The following is a 25447-nucleotide window of genomic DNA, read 5'->3' as shown; positions in this document are numbered from 1 at the left end:
AGGTTTGTCTTTATATTTTTCATATGTGAGAAAGATTTCTTACGGAGCACTCCGGGTGACATGGGGGAAAAAAACATGGGTTAGAAAAAAAAAAAAGTAGTGGGGAAAAAAAACATGAGGAAGAAAAAAAAAACCGATGCACTTTTGCGGGATCTCATTGCAAAGTTTTGCGAGATCTCGCAAAAAGTTTTGCGAGATCTCGCAAAACTTTTTTTCTACTTTTGGAACTTGCTGGGCTTCCTACTTGACCCCAATAGGCCCACAAACCACTACCGCCAGATGGCAATCGTATCATGATACTCTGATTGCTCTATCACTGTTGCGTGTTGTGGGTTTTCTGGACACATTACATAGGCCTATGACAAGGGAGGGAGAGGGAGACACCTGCGTGCAGACACGCACACACAGCAGGCTACAATAAATTGCCTAACAGACAGCAGCCTAATTTCGAGGTATCACCAGGGTGCGATTTGTAGGGGGGGATGGTGAGGATTTCCCCAACTCTGGTTTTCCTATCCCTACCTCTGCTAAATTATTTTTATCTCCGGTGGGGACAAGGATTAAACCCCTTGATAGCGATGAATGCAACTTAACTGCTAGCCTACTTAAACTCTTGAAATCTAGCGATCTTCAGTGTCAATACATCAGAGTAGGCTATTCAGTAGCCTTCTGGCAGACGGCGCATATTTCTGAACGTCATCGAACACAAAAACATTGTAACATTTTCAGTCCCTCTCAACATTTTAGTGCGGGAACTTCCGCAGGGAAAACAGCGCTGAACCAAACATGAAACGCGCTCAGAGCAGCATATCGTCTTACTTAAACACCTAGTAGTTTGCGGAGGACGAACGAGAAAGCACTCGTTTGATAAAACACAAAACTTTTTTTCTACTTTTGGAACTTGCTGGGCTTCCTACTTGACCCCAATAGGCCCACAAACCACTACCGCCAGATGGCAATCGTATCATGATACTATGATTGCTTTATCACTGTTGCATGTTGTGGGTTTTCTGGACACATTACATAGGCCTATGACACGGGAGGGAGAGGGAGACACCTGCGTGCAGACACACGCAGGCGCGTAGCAAGCGTGGGGGATGTGGGTGTTATAATGTACACAGTTTTGCTGGAACACGATTATATCCCCCACACTTTTTGTCAGATTAAATTGAAAGTAAAATATGGAAATAAACGCTCCCGTAAAGAGTTGGAACCGTATCTATAACGAACACACAGAGACACAAATAGGTCTGTTGATTTGATTGAACGGTCATCCAGCCAATCACACCAAGTTAGGTGAAGAACCAGAGCCGCTCTGATCAAATTCAAAGTGTACGTCTTTCAAGGCTGCTGCTTGGGTCTGCATTGTAACGTCTGCAGTGAGCAGATTTCAGATAGAATTGAAATGATAATTGTTACCGCATTATGCTAATTTAGTAAACCAAAATTCACTGTCTGACTGACAGTTTTTGCCACAATGCAGGGAGTCAAAGTGAAAGCGGGGTGCGTGCACCAAGGCACCTGTTTCTGCAGGAAAACCTTTGGCTACTGTTCTCAGAGCATTATGCTTTCTCTGCCTATGATCTGCAGCTTTTCTCAAACTATGGGCCTCCTCAACAATGAACCTACTACTGCTCCACGTAGCCGCGAAATTAAGTTATGCCCGGTGCTTCACACATCTGCTCATTTGCAGCATACTGTAGTGAATGGCGTTTATTGGCCACGACGGCTACGCCCCCACCTTGTGGATTAATTGCAGTAGGCTGCAGGTGAGGTGGGACACCTGTGTCTTAGGGGCGTGTGATTGTTGCTGGTAAAGGGGAGATAAAGAGAGGCTGAATTTGGACACGACAGGACTCTCGGCGTGTTGATTAGTGCGGCTGGACGGGGGCATTCCGCAGCACGCCAGACGTTGTGGATTACTTGCGAACACTGTGGATAAGGCTACTTGCGGACTCTGAATTATCTCTGGACACTTACGGTCAGTCTCATAACGCTCCAGGCTGGAGCTGCTGTACGGACTAAACCAGTACTTTCTCAAAGCCGGTCATAGGACCCTGTGATCTAGCTCAGTCATTGCCTTGTTATTGCAGTCTAGTGTGGCCTACTGTGTGTGTGTGCAAATCCTGCAGATTTGCGTTCAGTAGCCAAGTGCGTAATATTGTAAAAGTTGAAAAAATAAATGTGTTTATTGAATCCTACAGAAAATAAATAGCTTACTATCATACTGTCAGTTAATTGGCTACAGTGCAGTGAAGAGTTTGGAGAGAAGTTATAGGGCAACTTGAAGTTTTATGAAAATAATTTACGAACCAGAACATATGGGCCATAAGCTTCTATTTCTTGCAGCTGTTAAAACACCCGCTAGATAGTTTAAATACCCGCCACCAACATTTGTTTTTGCTGTACAGATTATTTCTGTAAGTTATTTGTCTACTAGGCCTAGCCTACTGGCTGATTTATCAAACGAGTGCTTTCTCGTTCGTCCTCCGCAAACTACTAGGTGTTTAAAGTAAGACGATATGCTGCTCTGAGCGCGTTTCATGTTTGGTTCAGCGCTGTTTTCCCTGCGGAAGTTCCCGCACTAAAATGTTGAGAGGGACTGAAAAAGTTAATGTTTTTGTGTTCAATGACGTTCAGAAATATGCGCCGTCTGCCAGAAGGCTACTGAATAGCCTACTCTGATGTATTGACACTGAAGATCGCTAGATTTCAAGAGTTTAAGTAGGCTAGCAGTTAAATTGCATTCATCGCTATCAAGGGGTTTAATCCTTGTCCCCACCGGAGATAAAAAATAATTTAGCAGAGGTAGGGATAGGAAAACCAGAGTTGGGAAAATACTCACCATCCCCCCCTACAAATCGCACCCTGGTGATGCCTCTAAATTAGGCTGCTGTCTGTTAGGCAATTTATTGTAGCCTGCTGTGTGTGCGTGTGTGCACGCAGGTGTCTCCCTCTCCCTCCCTTGTCATAGGCCTATGTAATGTGTCCAGAAAACCCACAACACGCAACAGTGATAGAGCAATCAGAGCATCATGATACGATTGCCATCTGGCGGTAGTGATTTGTGGGCCTATTGGGATCAAGTAGGAAGCCCAGTGTGGCCTATACGTCACTACGCCACTCCCACTTATCTGAAAGATGTGGGAGAACCTATTTGCCCACCAGACTAGAGACTTTCCCCACGCTATCAATCAAAATGAAACAAGCTGGAGGCTGATGTGCAAAAGCAATACAGAAACAGTTTATTAATTCACATTAAAATGTCATTTATTTTCTTGTTTATCATCAGTATATCAAGTCAAAGACTAAAACAAACGGTGATTATGGATCCACAGGCAATAGAGTTATAGGGAATATGGACAGCACGCAGCTCTCGGTGTAAAACGGTGAACCACCTGTTAAACAAACAATTTATTTTATAAGTCCTAAGAGGCTACAATTTCCACAGCAAACGTGACAGCACAGCATTAAAACACAGCATTTCCAATAAGAATCACAGCAGCCAAGTGGTCACCTTATTACATCCGAGAAGTGCCCGCTGTCCACCTCAGATCCCGAATCAACGGATAGGCCAGAATTTACACACTATACAAATAAATTAATGTTCCACATAACAAGCAGGAGTAGGTTTCGTTGCTGATTACCTCGCCGAATTGCGCAATGCCCAATCCCCAAAAAGAAGGGAAACCCTTCACAAATGCCCTTGTAAAAAGAGGAATTGCACTTCTGTCCCGACACTAATAATTTCATAAGCACAGCATGATACAAAAGCTAAAATACATGATAATTCACGGTATGGGAAAACAGTGGCTGCGACGTCCTACAAAATCCGCAATCCTACAAGAGAAATTAAAACACACATTTATTCAGTCGTGCAGTCATAACTCCTTCACTCCCATTATGCGATATTAGAGGCTACTATCACTCACACTTAATACTCACCACTAATAAACCAAACACTCACAATCAACGGGCCTCGAGGCCAAAGGGCTTCTAATGTGCGCGGCTCCGTCACTGAAGCCAGACCCAGAGAAATCACGGGCTACACACAATAAACGCGCATTTAAGTCATTACCAACTAGAATCTGGTGACAGCTTAGTAAACCAATGGATAGCCTACCTACTTTTACGAGGAGATCCGCCCAAGCACACAAGCCAGTTTAGCATTCGCGATGCAACGCCAAAGTTGATCTGTTTAAGGGCAATAAACATAAGTATCCCAATCCGGCTGACCGGGGCTACCATTTCAAAACACTTAAGTTATACGCACCTTAGTGGTTGGCGGTCTCAGCGAGAATCGTTTGAATTGCTTCTGCTCAGTCGCCAGTTAAGTTCTACAAAATAGCTTGTGGTCAAATCACATAATCCCCTTTTACGAGGCTCACATCACATCAAAGCACTTGGCAGGAATACATACATTGATAAAGCCGGCGTTGGGTTTGCAAGTTGCCGCTGTTTCGGGCCACTCTCCAAAATCACTGCACGCCTGTGCACTAACCCAGCATGTACTCGCTGAAAATCTATGAGAACCAAATTTAAAATAAACACCATATATTGTGATACCACTAGCGACGTCTAACAGCAACACCAAACAATTCAAGCTTACCGCGTTTCCACTCTTGTCCACTCCCCCTGCCTGACAGCTGATTCCAATGCGCATTCTACTCCAGCGGATGTCATTTTATACTACGTGACTCTGGGTAATGTCCCATTGCCCACACCAGCAAGTTCCAAAAGTAGAAAAAAAGTTTCCCGCAAAAGTGCATCGTTTTTTGTTTCTTCTTCATGTTTTTTTTCCCCCCACAACTTTTTTTTTTTTTTTCTAACCCATGTTTTTTTTGTCACCCGGAGGGCTCCGTAATTTCTCACATGCAAGTGGAACCGAACAGGGTTAGCACAGCAATACTAACTCATTGCAGTGTGCGATATATAACGGGCAGTTCATTTCGCGTTTTCAGAATCAGTCTTCGGATGGAAACTTTTCCATTTCAGCCCACTTGTGCTCACTCGCAAGCTATGTGTAACCTGCGTTGTGTTGAACCTGCGCGATTCAGTCCTGCACACGCCCGGACTCGAACCCGCGAACAGCAGCACCTCGGATCGGGAGGCGAGCTTTTTTTCATCTTTCGCCAACCCATGCTCTCATCGCTACCTTGAAGTTGACGCTGGGGGCTTAAACATGAAAAACGAGTGGAAATGTGGGTGCAGTCCACTATTCCAACCACCCAAATTTCAATGGCCAAATTTCAATTGCCGTGTTTCATGGGTTCGTTTAGGTAGGAAGGCTTTAAACATGAGGTTTCTCTCCCATCAGTGCTGACATCAGAGTTATGAGATGATCTCTAGTGGAATGGTTCCTGACAGAGATCTGTTATTATTTTTGCTCATTTTTGACCACAGGTATGATAGGGGAGTCATGGGAGGGTGGAAAAATGATCAGTCCCTTTATTTAAATATAAGTACTCTTTTGATCCCGTGAGGGAAATTTGGTCTCTGCATTTATCCCAATCCGTGAATTAGTGAAACACACTCAGCACACAGTGAACACACAGTGAGGTGAAGCACACACTAATCCCGGCACAGTGAGCTGCCTGCAACAACAGCGGCGCTCGGGGAGCAGTGAGGGGTTAGGTGCCTTGCTCAAGGGCACTGGTCAGGGTTCAAACTAGTGGCAACCCTCCGGTTACAAGTCCGATGCGCTAACCAGTAGGCCACAGCTACCCCTATTTTTTGTATGGATAAACACAACAGAGAAAATGAGGAAATAGATTTCAGCGCAATTCCGACCAGGGTGGCGATTATAATGTAGACACCCACCACAACTGAAATATGTAAGGTTTACTGATTAATGGATGCAAGCTGGTTCTTACCAGCTAGTTCTTCCTGCATTTACTTATTTACGCAGCTCAGTGGAATCACTATTCAGTGCTAGTTGCAATTCCTCACTTGATTCCAAATTTTGTTTATTCTCCCTTTTGAGTAGTTTTAAAAACCTCATTCTGCAATTATTCAATCTCACTGTGTTGATTTGTTTTGGAATCCCTTAGCTCAAGAGGAACTACAACATCACTGAGACGCATCTGAAGTCTTATTGTTATTCAGCAAACTATGTCTACACAATCCTTGTGGATGGCTACAAATTCAATACTGAGTCATGGAATGATATCAGGTTTGAAAGACAGGTAATTTGTGAATTTTACTTAGTAATTTGACTGTTTTCTCCACATAGTATCATCTTGTAACTAATTATTGTATACATTGTTACAGGTGAAGAACACAAGTATTGCCTGGACACTGGGCTACATGCTAACCCTTTCCAACATGATCCCAGCAGAGGCTAAACATATGCATTTGCCAATGGAAAACACCCTCTTTGCTGGCATCCTCTTCCTTTTCTCAGCTCTGACAATTATAGCTCTTGTGTTTCTCATCATCCTTCTCATTAGAACCTGCTACTAATTTTTCTGTATACAGGGTTCCCATCCATTTTCACTGACAAAAGTTCAAAACCTTCATGACTTCCAAGTATGCAAGTATGACTGCTTACTTTAAACCACAGGCTAATTATAACATGTCACTTAAACAACGACATTGGGAAAAACATTGCTTTCTCTGTTTTCTCCTCCACTTTTCCATTTCCATGAAAAAGTGATTGAATTCCGTGGCATGTACTGTACACCATCTCCTACCCATGTCCCTGGTAAAATGAAATTTCATGATTTTTCCAAAACTTTGATTTGATTTCTCCTGGTCTGGAAAATGGGATTTAACAATTCCATGACTTTTCCAGGTTTTGCATGACCGTGGGAACCCTGTCCATAGTTACAGAGCTTGATTTGTTTTTAGATGAAGATAATGACATTTGAACACCAATTTGATATGAATGGGAAGACGATTACCATGGTCCAAAAATGTCATTGACCAACATTAGTCTGCATGTTGACTACAAAATTACAACAGAGCTACCAGATAACATGTAAGGGATAACATATTGTCCACTGGTCAATATTGGAAAATAAGTCCAAGAAAACAGGACAAACAGGACCCTGGCGTGAAATGGTGTGAAAATGAACTTATTTTCTGTGATTGACCAGCAGGTAATACATTATCCCACTTATTATAGGCTACTGATCCCTTCAAAAACGAGAAAATAAACTTCACACAATGTATCTTTTCGTGGCTTCTGCTGAGAACTAAATAGTTTTAACTTCAAAGTTTTAGATGTTGAATAGCAACAATCTTGCTGACTTTCATTCTCAATGAAATTTCGTTGTGATAAGTGAACAGACTGCATGCGGAGTGACATGAATCAGAAGCACAAAACCTGTTGCCATTGACAGTGGTAATTATATGGAATTATCAGAACCTTGAATGTCCATTTATGTCAAGGAAACTTTCTGCAGCATTCTAAACAGTCATATAATACGCCAGTTGACATTGATGAAATTCCTTTCTGTAAATATTAGCCCAAGCATGATATATTTCCGTATAAGCCTACTTTACTATAAAAACATATACACAATCTAATGCCAGATTCTCCCAGATTTGAACATGAGGTGTTCCATCCACCCAAAATGTTTGCAGTCACCCAGGTACATTTTAAAAGATCATGTTCCGGTGTGTGCCTTTACCAGACACTGTCACGCAAAGGGAATTGGGAACTGTTGTTAGTTCCATCTCTCTCGTTGTCAAGCAGGCATAACATAACCCAGGTTTCTGTTGAACCTTAGCTTTGTAAAATTGCTGTTTTATTACTTAGCCTTCTGCCTTGTAACTGAGCTAAAAGCCACCTCGGTCATATATGCTACAATGTTGCTATGCACTGAACGTCGCTCAAATTGCTTTTTTTATAGCACTAATGCAACGTGACGAAAATCCCTGACTGTACCTTTAATACAGTACATTATGAAGGTCTTCTGATATTAAGTTGGTCCTTTTCCTCTTGTATTGGGGAAATGTAATACTATTCTACCTTTGTGATGAGATGATGACAGTTCAAAATAAAGAGGATGCACATTTATCCTTGAGCTTCGTTATCTATGGTTTTGCAAAAAATTTTTGACCAATTATGTTTTGAAATACAAGTATGATGAATTATCTTGTATGATAATCAAATGGTAAGAACTGAAAATGTGAGCTAAAGTCCAGATACCAGACCACCACTTTTGAGAATAGAATAGAACAGAATATACTTTAATGTCTCCATGGGGAAATTTGTCTTGGACTCATCAAAACATAACCCAGTAATAGACATACATCAACAGGGACATGACAGAGAACACGTTACATAATAAATGTAACATAATAATAATGTAAACAGATGCAGCAACATGGGTTGTGTGCGTGTGACACTAAGCCTCAACAAGAGTAGCCTACACTTATAGAGACTGTTGATAAAGAATATTTGGTATTGACATTGCTGTAGAACTAGCCTGCCTATCCCTGTGATCCCAAGGCTGAAAGAGGTTAGGATGAACTGTATTGTATTCATATAGCACTGTACAAGCAGTGGGTAAAAGTGCTTTACATCGGCAAATCAATTAGAAAATATAAAAACATAAAACAGAAAAGTTATATTACAAAAATAATTTAAAAACCATTGATTTAAAATGCAAAAAGATGCAAAAAACAAAATGAAATAATTTACAATAAAGCTGAAAATGACCAAGTGATGTGCACACAACACAGGCCTGATCAATACGATAAAGTATATAAAAAAGTAAAACCACTTTGTTTACTGCTTGGAAAATGTACATAAAAATAAATACAAATAAATGTTGTAATTGTGTATATAAGTTGTTTTCTGACATTATTATTACCATACCAAACTCTGTCACTGTCTACATCATATAGGTGCTAGTGGCAGATCATTTTTGGTTCTCATAAGCTTACTTGTAAAAAATTCAAGAATTTTGTGAAGCAGCAAAATGGAAGATTTGATCTTGGGGTCCCCCTACCCCCTAAGCGATATGGGAAATATTGGGAAAAGTTCTTAAAGAAGATGACAGTAGTACAAGTTATGGTCTACCGTATGTAGGCCTACTTCTTGCGAAGCCATTTAAAAGTATGACAGCCAAAACGGGCAGCCTGCAGGAATAAATGTTATGGCACAGACTAGGCTACACAGCCATATCTACCGGTAGGCTATAGGTTCGCGCATGCATAAAAGTTATTAGTTCGTTGTGTTTGAGACTTTAAACTCCACTCCAGGGGGGGAGGCAGAGCAGAACGCTCTTATGAAGTAGGCAGGGTCTTGTTGAATATTCACTGATTTTATGCAAATATCACCAGTTAACCTGCTCACCAGCTAACTGGAACACAGGCACAATCGTAACACCAAAGATCCTTGATTACTCCGCTTCCACCCTCTATGGTAACACTTTTCTATTCTCTCCGTTCAAACTCAATTTACATAAAGACGGACTGTGAAATTTGGCCAGAAAGGAGTCGTACATGTTTACTCCATGAAAGTTGAAATTTAACTTAACGGCAACATGTAGCCTACCTTTGTTACAACCTGACACAGCCATTATAAAGTGCAGTAGCCTATCGTTGTAACTGTAGCCTAAGTGTCATGAATGTAACAGTAGCAACCACCATATCTACCCAGAGACTTTCTAATGAGGAGACACAGCACTCAAAGAATCTCCCATAGAAATGTATGGGGTTAGTTTGTAACGCAAACATGGCAGTCGTCTACACATATTCTGCCCTTTCCGCTGACATGTGAATACATCGTGCCAATCATGTGGTATGTTGTGAATTAGGGCTGTCAAAATAACTGATTAATTTTGATTAATTAATTTGAGAAAAAATAACTGATTAAAAAAATTAGTGCAGATGTATCGATTCCGTATGACCTTTGACCCCGAGCCGTTCTAGTCAGTAAAAATTAGACTGTAAAATGAAGGAGAGAGAAGAAAATGTGCTGCCTGGATCATTGATTGGAATATTTACTTTTAAAAAACGGCCTGATGGTGATAAAGTGTTGAAAATAGTCCTCTGAAATGTCTGCAGCAAGGAATTTGCATATCACTGGAGTTTATCAACTCTATAATTGCACATCAATGCAAAGAAATAAGTGTTGACATTGAGGGGAGTGTTTTTTCACTTGTATATGAAAAAAAAACTTCTTGAATTTTGAATTTATTTCCTCAGCATATTAGGTCATATCATAGATTATTATGGCAATTATTTGAACAGTGAAAATAATAATAAAAGAGTCTTTGAACTTTAATGTCACTAATCGCTACCTTAGAATAATAAGGTTCTATCTGACATTTTTGTCAAAATGGAGTTATTTACATATTTTTATTCTTTGAAAGTTTCTTAAGTTCAGATGAGGTGTTTCTTAAAGTTGTGTACATATTTGGACTTTATATCAAAAAGAACTTGTTCCATTTACCATGTAACTCTATGGAATTCTAAAACTTTGAAGCTCAATATCTCAGAACTACTCAAAACGCAGATAGAACCTTATTATTCTAAGGTAGCGTAATGCTGATTATTCAATGATTCATTTGAATTTACATATTTAAAATACTTTCACAGCAAAAATTATATATGCGATTAATTTAGATTAATTAATCACAGAGTATGTAATTAATTAGATTCTTTTTTTTAATCGATTGACAGCCCTATTGTGAATACATCGTGCCAATCATGTGTTGTGATCTCGCAGCTGGAGCCAGGTTAATGTGTCATGAAGCCTTGCCCACGTGCAGTTCTGCCCGAAATAGTTGCCCAATAAGTGCCCAAAATGCATTGCAATATGGCCAAGTGGAGGAACTTAAAGGAAAATTCCGGTATTTAGCACTTTGAGTCCCTTTTCTGGTTTGTTTTGGATGAACTAGAGTGGTGGACACCGAAATTTTGACGATTGGTCCTGTCTCGACTTTTCTGACTCGTTTTGAATCGCCTTTGACTACTCTGAGTGGCTACCAACAGGCATACTGTAATATCAACGTGCAATGAGTCTTCCAACAGAAATCAATGGGATTTTACAAAATGCCAAATAAAACACGACAGAAACTGTATTTCGCTACGCTACTTGTTTTGGAACATCAACGAACACCACTAACCACTCGGTGAGTTGCACAGTTTTGAAAACGAACGTTAAGGGTTGTTTTAGGACATGTTTGAGTAGCCTACAACAGTATGCCTGTTGGCAGCCACTCAGAGTAGTCAAAGGCGATTCAAAACGAGTCAGAAAAGTAGAGACAGGACCAATCGTCAAAATTTCGGTGTCCACCACTCTAGTTCATTCAAAACAAACCAGAAAAGGGACTCAAAGTGCTAAATACTGGAATTTTCCTTTAAAGGATGTACTTTAGCAACACCCTAGCAACCATCTCGATTATTCTAGTAACAACCAATGAACATTATTACCCAAAGCAACCAACACAGCAACTGTTTCATTTAGCATAGCAACCGCCATATCTACTCTAGCAACACCCTAGCAACCATCTCAATAGACTATGTGCACGAAACGCTCTATGTGAGCTGGTTTATTTCCAGTGGAGTTAGGTGTGTTTGAACCTGCCGCTATTGTTAATGTAATTACTGTCTACACGGACCCATTTGGGTGTGGCACTAGGGAATCAGCATGTTACGATAAAGGATTTATGCATGTGTTAAAATTGTTTTGTGCACCTAGTCTGTTACCCCTAGCAACAGCCTAACAACCACTTCTATATTGTCAACCAACATGATTACCCTAGCAACCAGCATAGCAACCACTTTATTTAGCATATCAACCACCATATCTATATCAAATGCCTTTGTGTGAGCACAGAAGAGATCCATTACTTTTTCTGCAGGTTTCTTGTGTAAATGAGGTTTTTGGATAATATGTGTTTCACCTATGTATGTTTCTGTATGTTTCTAGATCAACCTGGAGGACTTTGCCTTCTAGACTGGTCTTTATTATTTTTGTAATAGTAGGATGATACGTAAATACCACAGACAAATAGGTGTGGTCAGAGGTAGATGAATAAAATGTTGGAAAACAATTATGGCAACAGCTTAATGTCACTATTAGTAAGTAACAACATGTAGAAAAACATACTGGACATACTGTATTTACATAACATATTTAGAAATAATTGTCATCACTTAAGGCAAGAGGTCTTAATTGTAAGATCTCTGTATAAACTGTACAGATCAACAAAATAGCAGATAAGCAAAATAGCAATAGGCTTGTTTGCATATGGGTTTGTGTGTGTGTGTGTGTGTGTGGGGGGGGGGGGTTGATCATTGAAGTGGTGTTGCATCAAAGCTGCCCGTAATGATCGATGCTTCTGATCTGTGTTAGGGACTGGGTGCAGGACTGTCCAGTGGTGTACTAGGACTGGCAAGGCTGGCATTCACTCCTCCAATAGACGGGAGGTAAGCATGGTGAAGGATGGGCAGCTGCACAGATAGCCTCCGCTGGATGCTGTTGGACAGAATTACAGAACTTTTGGAACAGATAGACAAATCTTTTTATTTTGCATTTGAAGAGTATTATGACAGTGGATCTTATAGATCAGGGATTCCCAAACTGTGGCACATGTACCACCGGTGGTATGCAAGCTTCCACTAGGGGGTACACGAGATAAAAAGGGCAATGTCGGAAAGGTATTACATTTTTTTTTTAAAATCTTAAACCTATGTTCTCTTTGTTCTTTATGTTTCATAATGTTGGTCTCCACGTTGTTTTTTTAGTGTGAGAGCTCATAGACCAGTTGCACATTTTGATTTTGTTATTTCTTGTCATGTAGGGCAGCTAATTAAACATGACGCCTGGAATGCGTCAATAGAATGTGTTACATTTTTCTGTGTCAGATGGTGGGGGTACGCGAGCCGAGTCAGGATGTAGGTGGTGGTACGCGGGGAAAAAAGTTTGGGAACCGTTGTTATAGATGAAAGGATCTACACTAGGCCTACTCTTGATTAGTCTGGATTCACCAAATCATTTCACTTTGTGAATAGGGTCTAAGAACATTCCATTGGAGAATGTTTCCAATTGTAGTGTAACAGAGGTCGTAATTCGTCCGCCGCTCATGGCCCTCGAACCCGCCACCTCGACACACACCGGCATGGGAGTTGAATGCTCTAACCACTGAGCTAAAAGCCCAGGCTCCCAACTCAGCGGTTAGAAGCGTTCTTAAGGTTAGGGGTATGAGGATTTACACGGGCAACTAGCACGCTAGCTCAGTTCGCCTCCGTTACAGTAGCATCCTACTGTAATGGGCGTAGACTTTTGTGTTAACTTTAAAATCATTAGACCAGCCTAACCAATTGCATTTATAAAGGATTGCTAACCTTAGTATGTACTTTGCCACTTTTGCAAATTGATAATAAACATTGATATTCTTTGATGTTTTCTGGCATTGCAATTACCATTTTATTGCCTCATCTAGCTCTACAACTGCCACTTTCTATTTTGAAACTAACGTCATCCCCTCTGGTCGCTGATTGTTTCACCATCCTGTTGGCTGAGGGAAAATTACTGTTTCCAAACTGTCTATCTCTGTGAGAAAATGAACTGAGCTACAGGTGAGTGGAGCAAGGCTAGCACTTTGTCAAACTTTAGCTTAAAACTAACAATGTCATGTCATACAATAAAAAAAGGACAGCAATATTACAATTACCGTTCTGGTGAGTTAATGTCTCTCAGCAGATCATCATCTGTCCTGGAATCTTCAGGAAGGGTACAGCATTTTTCTTTGAATGAAAATATTTTTCCAGTTCACCAGAAAATGGTGCCATGGAAATGTAAAGAAAATGATATAGCTCTAATGTTACACAGTATATCATAGCAGTGTTTGCATTTACCTGATATATCTGCATGGGTGATGACAACATATTCTGAGCAGCGTTCCGGAAAGTTGTGAGAAACTGGTATGTCATCTAATTGCATGTTGATCTCCTCAAGCTCCCTATCAAGCTGATAAAAAATCAGAGTAATGCAATGTATTTATATGACCTACACAACATACCATCTACTGTATGTGGAACAACAGGGCATTCAACCTTGCCACCTAATGTAAGTATCATTAGTATCATTTTCTAAACAGGTTCTAAGAACTGTTATGCCTCTTTTGGTGAAAATGTATCTTGTTAGCTCAACAGTGGTTTCATTTGTTTTCTAAAACAGTCTATGTATTTGTTTTATTTACCTCTACAACACGTCTCCTGAGCAGCTCATTGTAATTCTGATTGTCCTCCACCCAGAATGTCTTGTTTTGTCCAGCACTGGAGATGGAGCTAGATCTCCATTGATCCTTCCTCACCATTGTCTGGCTGAATTTAAACTGATGAGATTGAATGGCAAACTTAGAAGGAGCTTTAAGTAGGATGAGCTATGAGAGAGAGGAAGATCTCTTTGAAAACTTGTAAAAAATAAGTATGCCAAAATCACACTTTCAGTATGTAATATAGTTAGGTTTGGCTTGAATCATGTCTCTCAGGATGAATATTGAATGTGTCTCAGCAGGAACAAATGTCTAAACATCTCCATCCTGCCACAAGAGTTCAACAGAGCTTGGTAAAGGATAGATTTGACACTTTCTCTTTTGTATACACTAACTTATCATGTGGATGACACTCTACTTATCCTCTCCCCCAGATGACAGCTACAATCTCCTTTGTTGACTGAGCCTCTTGATATTCATCGGCCATCAGTGAGGACAGACAGTAGCCAATGTAACATGACTTACAATGGCAAGGCTCAAAAAATAACTGACTTATTTTGTACCATAGGTTTTTAAAACACATGGAAATAAATAACAATCAATTAGCTGAAAAATATTTGAAGTCCAAATGACCTTTGGGATGAAAAGCAGAAGTAGTGTCCCAGTGGTGGAGATGATGATGACCAGTGAGATGATACAGAACTGCACATTGGGCAGCTCTCTTGTCAGGACGGAGGCAATTGCACCAATCATACACATAACGGCCACATTGTATACACTCCATCCAATGTATTGGCTGTCATTCAGGACTGGAATGCTTACATGCCGGGTCTCCCAGGACAGGAAACAGCAAAAGACCTGTGCAAAGGAATAGCCTTTGTATAAGTTACCCATCCACTGTGTCTTCAAATATCATGTTGTAGCTACATTAAGAGAATTTTATCCAATTGTTGAAATTCTTTAAGGGCATTTTTTTTCTCTTTCTTATTTCTATACATGGTGATAAATCACCAAATAGTGGGCATTGCTTCGATTTGGCCAGCTTCCCTCGCGGTCCGCGTGCGGGATCAGGCGGTATCACGCGACTTAAATTTGTATTTTTCCAGTGACGCTGCAACGACGCTGCAACAACCCAAACAACCGGCAGATGTCTCTTGTGAGCAGGGTGTCTCGTAAAAAGAAATGGAGCCTGGAAAACCCTACACAGACTTCACTACAGACTTTAGCAGACTGGTTTAGAAATAATTTAATAGCCAGAAATATGCCTGCCCTGCCCTAATAAAGAAATATTTGGTTAACGGCGAGTGAATCCCGTTTGCAGCTGTAGAAGAAACGCAGGTCAAATGAAACATTCCTGTTTTCTCCGAGTGCAACGATGATAGACATTTGGACAAAATATAGAGCGTAGGCCTATTAACCACCGTTGCTCAGCCAAATGCCTTCCTGTAATCAAAAGAGTATATATACTTATACTTAAATAACTCTTGAACGGTTTTGTTCAGAGCTATACATGCAACTGTATTCGACAAAGGACAGATGTATGTTGCTAGTGACAAAGTATTAACTTTCAGTGTTTTACAATGTCTTTGTGATGGGGAAGTGTTTTTCCCCATGCATTTATTCTAGGCTACTGTCAGTGACTGTCGCGAGAGAAGCGGGTCTGTGTTGCGTTCATTTCAGTGACTGACGCGAGAGAAGCGGGGTCTGTGTTGTGTTGTGTTTATTTATTTTCATTGGGCATGCCCTGCCGTGCTGTCCACAGCTCTTCAGTTCCGACAAAGCGGAAATTACTTCTTTTTAAACAATGAGTGCAGGCCGCGCGTTTGTATGGTTATATTGCTTGACAGGGGGGGGGGGGATCCCAAGCAGCTTTCAGCCATAAGGCTACTTTGAGAACATTTCCTAATTCACCTATTACCTAACTATTTCGGCATAGCCTATAAGCAGTTTAATTAAATGTAATGTTAGTTGTAAACAAACGGGCTACTTGGTGAGGCTTGGCCTCACAGATGCGCTCGTGCCTTAGATGGCAAGACTTCACGATATAGGTCTATTAACTGACCGCCTGATTCACGTTGGCTGGGGGGCAGGGGGGGCCATCAGACATTTGTGTCCAGTTAATCCGGCCCTGCCACCAACAAATCACACCTTCCCACCTCTGTGACAGCTTATAAGAAGTCGAGAGGACTCCTAACTCACAGAGCTATTCACAAACTGGTTTTGTGGCATTTCGCCATGTTTTGAAATCCTATGCGGCTACAGGAGCTTCCAATCGTGTGGAAGCAATTTTGCATTGTAGGCATAACTAACATGCAATAACGCCACCAACAACAACCAAAACTAGGCTACTCATTGTCAACATGTAAATTAAATGTAACATTATTGTGAATCAAATTAAAATGTTCTCTTTTGCAGGCATAGGCATAGTAACAGATTAATTTAATAATGTTACAAAGATACTACATGAATCCGTATGTTTCATTAGGCTACTAGGCTATTTGTTTTGCCTTACTCTTGATTAATTTAGGCTAGGCCTTTTTATTCAGTTATTCATCATCTTCCGTCCTTGTGTAGCGCACGCATTCTGAGACCTGTCACCTGCCACTCATCATCGTAAGGGAGGTGTTTGGAATCATTCCCGCGTTATAATCATCAGCCAATCAAGGTGGTCACTTCAGTCAAGCATGAGTAATAACGTCATCCATAGCAACGAAGACTCACTCACTCTTAGTCAAAGATTCTAAAGCGCTCCACTCCAGAATCTGTTCAGGAGTTGTCATTTTTCCTTACTAAGAGTAGGTCTGAAAGGCTTTATGAATAACTTAATAAGAGAAAATCCTAGCTAAAATATTTTATTGCTATTTAGGAGTAGCCTAGTGGTAAGATAAAAGGCTTTGTGAATATGGCTCCTGGTGTCTAACCCAATGCATAGCCCATTTACACAAAATAATGGTCGAATATTGGGCTATGATGATCATTGTTATTTAAGAACATGCCGTGCGCGTAGGGCACCAAAAAATCATCATACCGCACATTGTGGCGGGTCTGTTATTTAACCTACTTACTGTAGGCTGCGCAAACCACAGGCCTTTATTTTGGGCAAGCCTGCATTCGAGGCAGGCCTTCTGTTAAAGAATTTTATATAAAGCCTGCGATAACACTAATCCTCCTGCCCACCTCACACATTTCTCTACATTTTGCAACGACCTTACATGACACAATGCCATAAAATGACAGTTTTTAGGACACAGAATAATGTTTGTAATGATACCAGTTAGGCCTACGTTTAACAGTAACATAAGTGTAAATATAGCTGCAAGCAGCAATGTGGGGGCCAAGCAGTGCGCTATAGCAGGAATGGCATTGCCATGGCATGAGCAAGCACTCACAGCAAGAAGCCAAATTACACCAACGTCCTTGTGTATTCTCAAAATCAGCTACAATGTCCCTCTACCAAGTTTGGACTTCATACACCAAAGTGTTGCTGAGATGTGAGCTCACTTTCTTTATGACAGCACCCCTAGAGGCCAAATGAGACCACTTTCCTTGCATGTCCTCACAATCAGCTAATATGTCCATGTATCAAGTTTGGACTTCATACAATGAAGCGTTGCTGAGATATGAGCCCACTTTCTGTATTACAGCGCCCCCTATAAAGGCCAAATGATGCCAATTTCCTACTGTGTCCTCACAATCAGGTTCCAAGTCTCTGTACCAAGTTTGGACTTCATACATCAAAGCGCTGCTAAGATAGGAGCTCACTTCCTGTATTGAAGTGCCCCCTATAGAGGCCAAATGATTCCAATTCCCTAGTGCGTCATCATAATCAGGTAACAGGTCCTTATACCAAGTTTGGACTTTGTACACCAAAGCATTGCTGAGATACAAGCTCACTTCCTGTATTACAGCGCCCCCTATAGAGGCCACATGATGCCAATTTCCTAGTGCGTCCTCACAATCAGATACCAAGTCCCTGTACCAAGTTTGGACTTCATACATTAAAGCGTAGCCGAGATGTTAGCCCACTTCCTGTTAGGCGGCATCGTCGCCATGTGTGATTAGCGGTCACGGGCAAATAAACTTGAAATTCAAAAAATCTGACAAATATTGTTTGTGCGGCTCGGTCTGAAGATCATCTCTGCCAAGTTCTGTGAAAATCAGATGAAATTTGTAACCGCTGAAACTTTTCGTAGAGTTTGGACTAAATCCAATATGGCGGAGGTCCAATATGGCGGAAAGTGACGGGATAGGGGTCGATGAACTCGGGATGGTCCAAGGATTCAGACGCTACCTCAATTGTGAAAATCAGACAAAAGAGTCAAGAATCACGCACCTGAACACATGTCCAGCATTGAACTGGTGGTGGCGCTAGAGTGTTCGATGTATATGCATAAAAATTGCTGTGAGTGATTTGGGACAGTGTCCTGAGTAATGGTATCGAGTTTTGTTATGTTAACGCAAATCGTCACCTAGATGTTTGTCCACTTCCTGTTCGGCGGCTTCATCGCCATATTTGATTGGCTGTCACGGGCAAACAAAAATGAAATTGAAAAATCTGACAAGTATCTTTTGTGCGGCTCGGGCAGAAGATCATCTCCGCCAAGTTCCGTGAAAATCGGATGAAATTTGTGACCGCTGAAACTTTTCGTAGAGTTTGGACTAAATCCAATATGGCGGATGTCCAATATGGCGAAATGTGACGTAATAGGGGTCATTGAACTTAGGTCGGTCCAGGGATTCCAACTGTGCCTGATATGTGAAAATCGGACGCACCGTTCAATGGTCACATGCGTGAATGCAATCCAGGTTCGACCCATTGGTGGCGCTAGAGTGTTGGGCATAGAGTTCTGTAAATTGGTGAGAGTGATCATGCTGTAACAATCAGCCCTTTAACGTTCTTTTTAAACAGCTGTGTTACTGTAAACGCACAAGGGGTTCTTCCCTGATAGCACAGGGGCGTTGAATCCACGTTGAATCAACCTCCGCCGCTTCAAACAAACGTGGATTCAACGCCCCTCAACTCCCCTTTGCTATCTGGGTTGGGAATGAATGTAGTAATCGACAATGACAAAACACTTCAATACTGTCACAAATGCTTTTTCCTTCTTAGCTAAACATATATGCATAACAGCATGTGTAAGGCCGTTCATAAAGCACACAGCAACAAACAAATGTCAGACGGCGCTGAACACAAACAAGAAAAGACGCACCAAACAGTTCATTTGAATGACGCGCGTAGCGCGGTATATTTATCAATGCACCAATTATTCCGTGCACCCACACAATACTTGAATCACCCCCCTTTGTCTCAGTCCACAAAATTAAACTAAAAGTCCAAACTAAAGGAAAACTTCAGGTCTTTCCCAGGATCGCGCTACAGTCTTTATATTCCAACCAGGAAACAGGTAGGCTGCGCAAATAATCCACTGTTGGAACGCAGCGAAAAATAAATAATCCACAACAAAAAAGGCAAAAGGTCAAGCGCTGATTCAGTGGTATACCACGCCAAAAAATACTCAAACGAGATAGATCTCACCAGATCCGTTGAACGTCGGGCAACGTTACCACGCGAAGTTGAAGTTTGGGGTCCGGGCACATCCTCTTGCTGGAGACGCGCGTATGAATTACAGTCTATGCAGTTGCACAACGTTCTCTCCTCTCCTCCATTAAAGCAGTCTCTTAAGACGTGTTTGAAGCGTTATCAAACCAAGGGACTAGCTTTAACTCTCTGTAGCCGCAGCAAACACATCCCCACACACCCGACGTACCCACCTAAGTAAGCTTGGGTGCGCGGCAAGCAATAGTTCTAAACTCACCCTCTGCTTTCTGATCTTACACATCACACTTCACCAAGATGGTGGCCATTTCTGTAGATTTACTCACTAACATTGTTGTGGAAACACAATAAGCATGGAAACTAAATGCACACTTCCTGCAACCGCATTAGCCTACTTGAAATAATTTACTCCTCTAGTAAGTATTCACATGAAATAAAACAATAAAACATTGAGACCATTCAACAAAGCACACTGGGTAATAACAAATTCAACACATGAACTTGTTGCTATGGACTCGTCTCTAGGCTTCCTCAGTCATTGTAAAGCTGCCGAAGCTGAACATTATCCAAAACTCAATTTCTCAGACGAGCGTCAATTTGGGAGCTTGCTACACTTCCTTCCTTCTCAAATGACTTGAAAAGACCGTTTGCACAATTTCACAAATAATCACAGGGACCGAAAAATACCTAACAAGCCAACTTTTTCTGGGTTTAGGCCTATCATTTTAACTTTTCCCCGCTGTCTTGCCGTTTTAATATTTTCCCGTAGAATATCCCATATTAGGCTACTGTAATACTCTCATTAACATTAGTCCTGCATTCTGGCCTGTCTTTGTGTTGTCCTGTTGTTACCCCTTGCCCTTCCAGAGAAACAGATGTATTCAAATCATCGTTTTGCTTGCTTGAATGCGAACTCAGAGTGATGTTAACCTACAGTAGGCCTATTTAAGTTAACGACGTGGTTGTTGTGAGAGCACGATTCATTGGCGCTTGCAGTGTTCGGCCGTAGGCTATGTCTACGTGCGCACCTGCCAGGCTAAGAGCCAAATAAATCCCCCTGTATATTCACTCCAAGTTGGCCTACCATAACTCACCAACTCTAGCCTACACTGTAGACCATAAACTGGCTATTTATATGACCAATGTATTTGTATTCTGTATTCTGCTTTATGAAGCAGAATTACGCACTGCTACTTGGAACGTAACACATTTTTGTTGGCAGGAGAGAGAATGACAGCGATTAACAAATTGCACTTGTTGCTGGTTACCAATAAATAGGCCTAGGCTACTATATATTTTTTTGCAAACAACAAAAACAGAAAGGATGGAGACAGCAACGCTAGAGATGGGCAGGAACAAGGTCAATTGGTAGAAATGCTTGTCAAAACGTTAGGAGCTGGATGTGTGGATGAATGAAGCACAAGTATGCTTTATAAGCATGCACACTGTTTAAAGTTAGGCTATGGCTACACGGTAAACTACAAGTAAACCAAAGTTAGCTTTTTTTAGGGCTGGATAAAGTTGACCAAATGGATATAGGCTGTTAAGCGTGAATAAACTAGGCTACTTTGTTGCTCCGACCCTTCCAACGTTAATGGGGACGGATGTTGACATTTTCCGTATTTTGCGTGAGAAACCCGGGAAATCTCCCTTATTTTCATTGTTCAATATTGACAGAGTTATGGAACTAAAGAGAACGTTATATGGCGACAGAAATCAACTATCAAACAAGCCACTTTGATTTTTTGCTGTTTTCATTAATACAAAAGATGGGTGACCCCCCCTCCTTGACAAAAAAAGTTAGGTGACCCTCCCCTCAACAAAGAATAAAAAGACATGACCCTCCCCTATTTTCCTCCGGTGACCCCGTTTATAAATAACGAACGGTCCCTAATTTTGCAACAATGAGTGAGCAGGCCGCACATTGTATGGTTATATTGCTTGACTTAAATCCCAGAGAGTAGGCTACCAAACCCCACAGTGATGGGCCTAGCGGTCTTACGCGTTCAGTGTGGGGTATAAACAAGCTGAGAATTTAGCGGTGTCATGTCTGCCTGTCACAGACGTGGGGAGCTCTTTGAAGCTTGGGATAATGTGGTACAGTTACTACAGTAACAGTATTTTATTTTACTTCTTATGGAATATTTTTTTTCACTTTTATAAAGGCTTTGTTTGAATGCTGTTGGAACAAATAGTAGTTGATTATAAAGGCAACTTTCTGTTGCAATACTACATGTGTGTTCTGGACTGCAGGTAACTTGGTAAGCCAGTGGTTCTCAAACTTTTTCTTTCAAGCCTTTGCATGGAATCATTGCCTCAATATCAACAAATCAGGATGCATAGGCTATGAATCTGATTGAATTTAGTATTGGCCATCCCCAAAATGCACCAGAATACAGGAAATCACATCAAACAAATTAAAAATGTTCCGGGGGAGGACCCCCAAACCCCCCCTCCCACATATACGACAATAAGTGGGTGGCCCTTAATACATCTGGGCCCAGGGGCCCGAAAGTTCATAATCCGCCCATGTCTGTGTCATGGTGTGTGTATGTGTGTGTGTGTGTTTCTATGAATTGTTAATCTGGCCCTGCCCCAACAACTCACCTTTCCACCTCTCCACCTCTGGCCTATTGTCCAGGAGGAGGAGGGGCCTGGACAAAGTCATCAACAGAGTCATAGCACTGAAGGGAGAGGCAAATGGCATGTGATCTCCCCACGGGCCAATGGATGTACAAGTTTTCTCCTGTGCCTACGATATTTAATCCAGTGTTTTGCAAAATTACAAATTGCTATTCATTTTAACGAATTTTTATGATAGTATGAAGTACTTTTTGTATAGGCTACTACTACTATCTTAATTGGTTTATACTCAATACTTGACCAATGGCTATTGCATCTTTCTATTGCAAGTGAGAATGTGGCAGGTGATCTACTGTATAGGCTTCATAAAATAAAATAAACAGGGGTGTGTTTCCCGTACAACTACAGAGGTTAGCTTTTTACTAACGTAGTACGATGCATCGTTCAACTAACCAACATGTAAGTTACGACTGTTTCAGAAAACTGTTGTACTTACATAGTACTTGTAAGTTTGGACCAGGATAGTTTCCAAACTTCAGTAGTCTGGACTAAGGTGGTTAATGACGTTTAGTAGCACGTGACGGGCACACCTGCACATACAGTAGGCTAACAGAGACTTAATGATGGACTACCTTAGTTTAATCCGTGAAATCTGTTTTTCTCAGGGTCATCAAGTTAATTCATTGGTTCATATAGACTGACCTTGTAAATTAACCATTAAATGTGCTGGTGAAACAGTTGTGTACTCTATTGTTATTTATCCCCTATTCACCCACGCCGTCAATTCTGTGGCGGAGTGCGTTAAGGCCGGCTGATGACAGCCGCCGTTACGCAGCAGTTATCAGCCCCGTCAAAGAGTTTGAATTTGGGTTAAGCGTAGTTAGCTTTTGGGAAACGTACCCCTGATGTCTGATGTGTGATCAGTGGAATATGGGGAGGGAAGTGGCAGTGTTTTTTTGCTGTCTGCAGAAGTCAGCCAAATATGAATGTAATTCTGCGGCATAAGTAGGCCTAAGGGATAATGGACGACACGGTGGTCTGTTCACAGAAGTTAATGCACTGTCGAGGTTGTAAAACGGCCCCGACGCGAAGCGGAGGGCCGTTTAAACCTCGTAGTGCATTAACTTCTGTGAACAGACCACCGTGGAGTCCATTATCCCGCTTATTCCACTGTTGCCACTTCCGTTGTGTTCATTTCCTGTTACAATTTAAACGTTTTAATCGCTAAAACTGTCTTGTTTGTAGAACTAATTTCTTCCGACACATATAAACTAATTTCTCAACTCACAGGACAAACTGCCGTTACTAGTTGTAAATGGATGGTTGCTATGGCCAAAGGCCAGTCGTAAGTTCTATCTCTCCCGTTGTCAAGCGGGCGTATCCCAAGATTCTGATGAACTTTAGCTTTGAAACATCGCTATTTTACTTAGCCTGCTGTCATCCATCTTGCTAAAAGCCACCTCCGTCATATGCTACAATGTTGCAATGTTCTGAACGTCTGCATTTTACAGCTCGGATCATGCAACATGACAGTTCATTTAAACTTCACAATGAGTTTGGCGAATTAATATACAAGTGTGATACGGCCAAAAAATGGATCTCCTTCATAGGTGTGCAGATAACATACGGTTAATGGTCGTTCTAAATTACGTAGGACAATGGGAAATTCAACCAAGCAGTGGAATAAAGCAGATGTAGTACAGCGGCTAAGGCCAGATTTTTACCTGAATCGTTCAGTTTTTGCAGAAAGCACGAAACTTGGTACAGGTATAGTACTACCCCTAGTGATCAAAAATTGAAATGGACCCCAACACATAGTGCCCCCTAGTGGCCCCTATCTTGACTTCAAATATGGCCACCAAAATATGCCCTTTTTTTCTACATTTATAATGCTATGCTGCTTTTAACACATAATATGACATGTCTACAGCCATCTTTCAGCATTATTAAATACATAATGAGACAATTATGCATAATTAAAATGGCAGACATGTTAGATTTTAAGGAAGTAGCCATACATTCTGACACAGTCAAAAACTGGGGTGCGTTTGGCCTATGTGTGAAGTTTTGACTGTGTGACTAAACCCTGCACTTGCCTGGGCTCAATCCTTCTAATTTGCCCCATAGAGGCTGGCATGCTAGCAAGGAGGCTAAAACCCTTGGATGCTAGTGTCTGTCAAGTCTCTTAAAGAAACATATGCTGCCTTTTGGGAAATTAGCTATTTTGTCTTCTATCCTAGAGTTAGATAAATTAGTACATACACCCAGTCATAGTTAGATAAATTAGTACATAACCCAGTTCAACACATCCTACTGTTAGCCTAATTCAATTGAGGTGGGTGGGGCCAATTAGCATATGCTAACGTTTCTTTTAAGGCTTATAGTGATTGTTTGAAAAGGTCTATTTTGTTTTATTGTAGTTTAATATTTTGCATCCCATAAAATGATTATGCCTGTCAATGAAGCTAATTTAAATATGTAATACCTTATGAGTTTAGCTCCCTCATGACACATTAGGGCTCATGCTAGTCAGTGAACCAGCACTTTTAGGACACTTGCTAGTGCGTTCAGCGCCAAGTCTGGTGGAAACACTAAAAGCTCAAGACAGGTAAAGTTGAGTATCGTCCGCATAGCAGTGATAATCAAATTCATGGGAGCGAATGGTCTCACCCAAGGAAGTGTGTAAATAGAGAAAAGTAGGGGCCCTAATACTGATTCCTGATGCACACCTGTGGTGAGGTCATGTGCCCTTTATGGTAGGATTTAAACCAGTCAAGGGCTTTCCTAGACATTCCAGTTCAGATAGTGTAGAAAGGAGAATGTCATGGTTAACAGTATCGAAGGCTGCAGATAAGTCTAGTAGAATGACTTAGCAACTTAGATAAGGACTTAGCTATTGTCAATGCTTCGGTCACAGACAGAAAAGCAGTTTCAGTAGAATGACTCTTGAAAACAGACTGCATAGGGTCTAGCAGGTTTGTCTGATATACTAAGTCCAAGACTTGCTTGAAGACCATTTCCTCCAAAAACTTTGACAAGAAAGGAAGAAGGGAGATAGGTCTGTAAAAACAGGAATGTTAGAGGTGGTGGCAAATGATACATTTTCCGTGGTTGACTGATTTTTCAC

General features: G+C 41.2%; 2 protein-coding genes and 1 long non-coding RNA gene across 3 annotated transcripts in view; 1 reads left to right on the top strand and 2 right to left on the bottom strand.

Moving 5' to 3' along the window:
* The window catches only part of entpd3 (ectonucleoside triphosphate diphosphohydrolase 3), a 59142-nt gene extending 47858 nt beyond the window's left edge, over positions 1-11284 (top strand). Inside the window, exons 9-10 of the mRNA XM_076281214.1 lie at positions 6051-6185; positions 6271-11284. Of these exons, the coding sequence (XP_076137329.1) occupies positions 6051-6185; positions 6271-6462 (327 nt within the window). The 3' untranslated portion in view covers positions 6463-11284. The remainder of the gene's footprint in view (positions 1-6050; positions 6186-6270) is intronic.
* On the bottom strand, positions 3964-4413 carry LOC143119595 (uncharacterized). The gene is made up of 3 exons (XR_012986305.1): positions 4274-4413; positions 4128-4194; positions 3964-4045 (listed from the first exon to the last, which is right to left on the bottom strand). It is a non-coding gene; the product is annotated as an uncharacterized LOC143119595 (long non-coding RNA).
* A 933-nt stretch (positions 11285-12217) lies between the features above and the next one.
* LOC143119706 (gamma-aminobutyric acid type B receptor subunit 2-like) overlaps positions 12218-25447 on the bottom strand; it is a 29660-nt gene continuing 16430 nt past the window's right edge. Inside the window, exons 16-20 of the mRNA XM_076281321.1 lie at positions 14814-15038; positions 14166-14348; positions 13822-13933; positions 13638-13710; positions 12218-12439 (exon numbers count right to left, since the gene is read on the bottom strand). Of these exons, the coding sequence (XP_076137436.1) occupies positions 12313-12439; positions 13638-13710; positions 13822-13933; positions 14166-14348; positions 14814-15038 (720 nt within the window). The 3' untranslated portion in view covers positions 12218-12312. The remainder of the gene's footprint in view (positions 12440-13637; positions 13711-13821; positions 13934-14165; positions 14349-14813; positions 15039-25447) is intronic.

The sequence above is a fragment of the Alosa pseudoharengus genome, unplaced genomic scaffold, assembly GCF_046254945.1.
Source record: "Alosa pseudoharengus isolate Yale_2024_CS ecotype anadromous, Long Island Sound unplaced genomic scaffold, YU_APseudo_1.1 YU_APseudo_1.1_scf_12, whole genome shotgun sequence".
In the NCBI taxonomy this organism is placed as follows: Eukaryota; Metazoa; Chordata; class Actinopteri; order Clupeiformes; family Clupeidae; genus Alosa; species Alosa pseudoharengus.
This window is presented reverse-complemented; position numbering and strand designations above follow the sequence as displayed.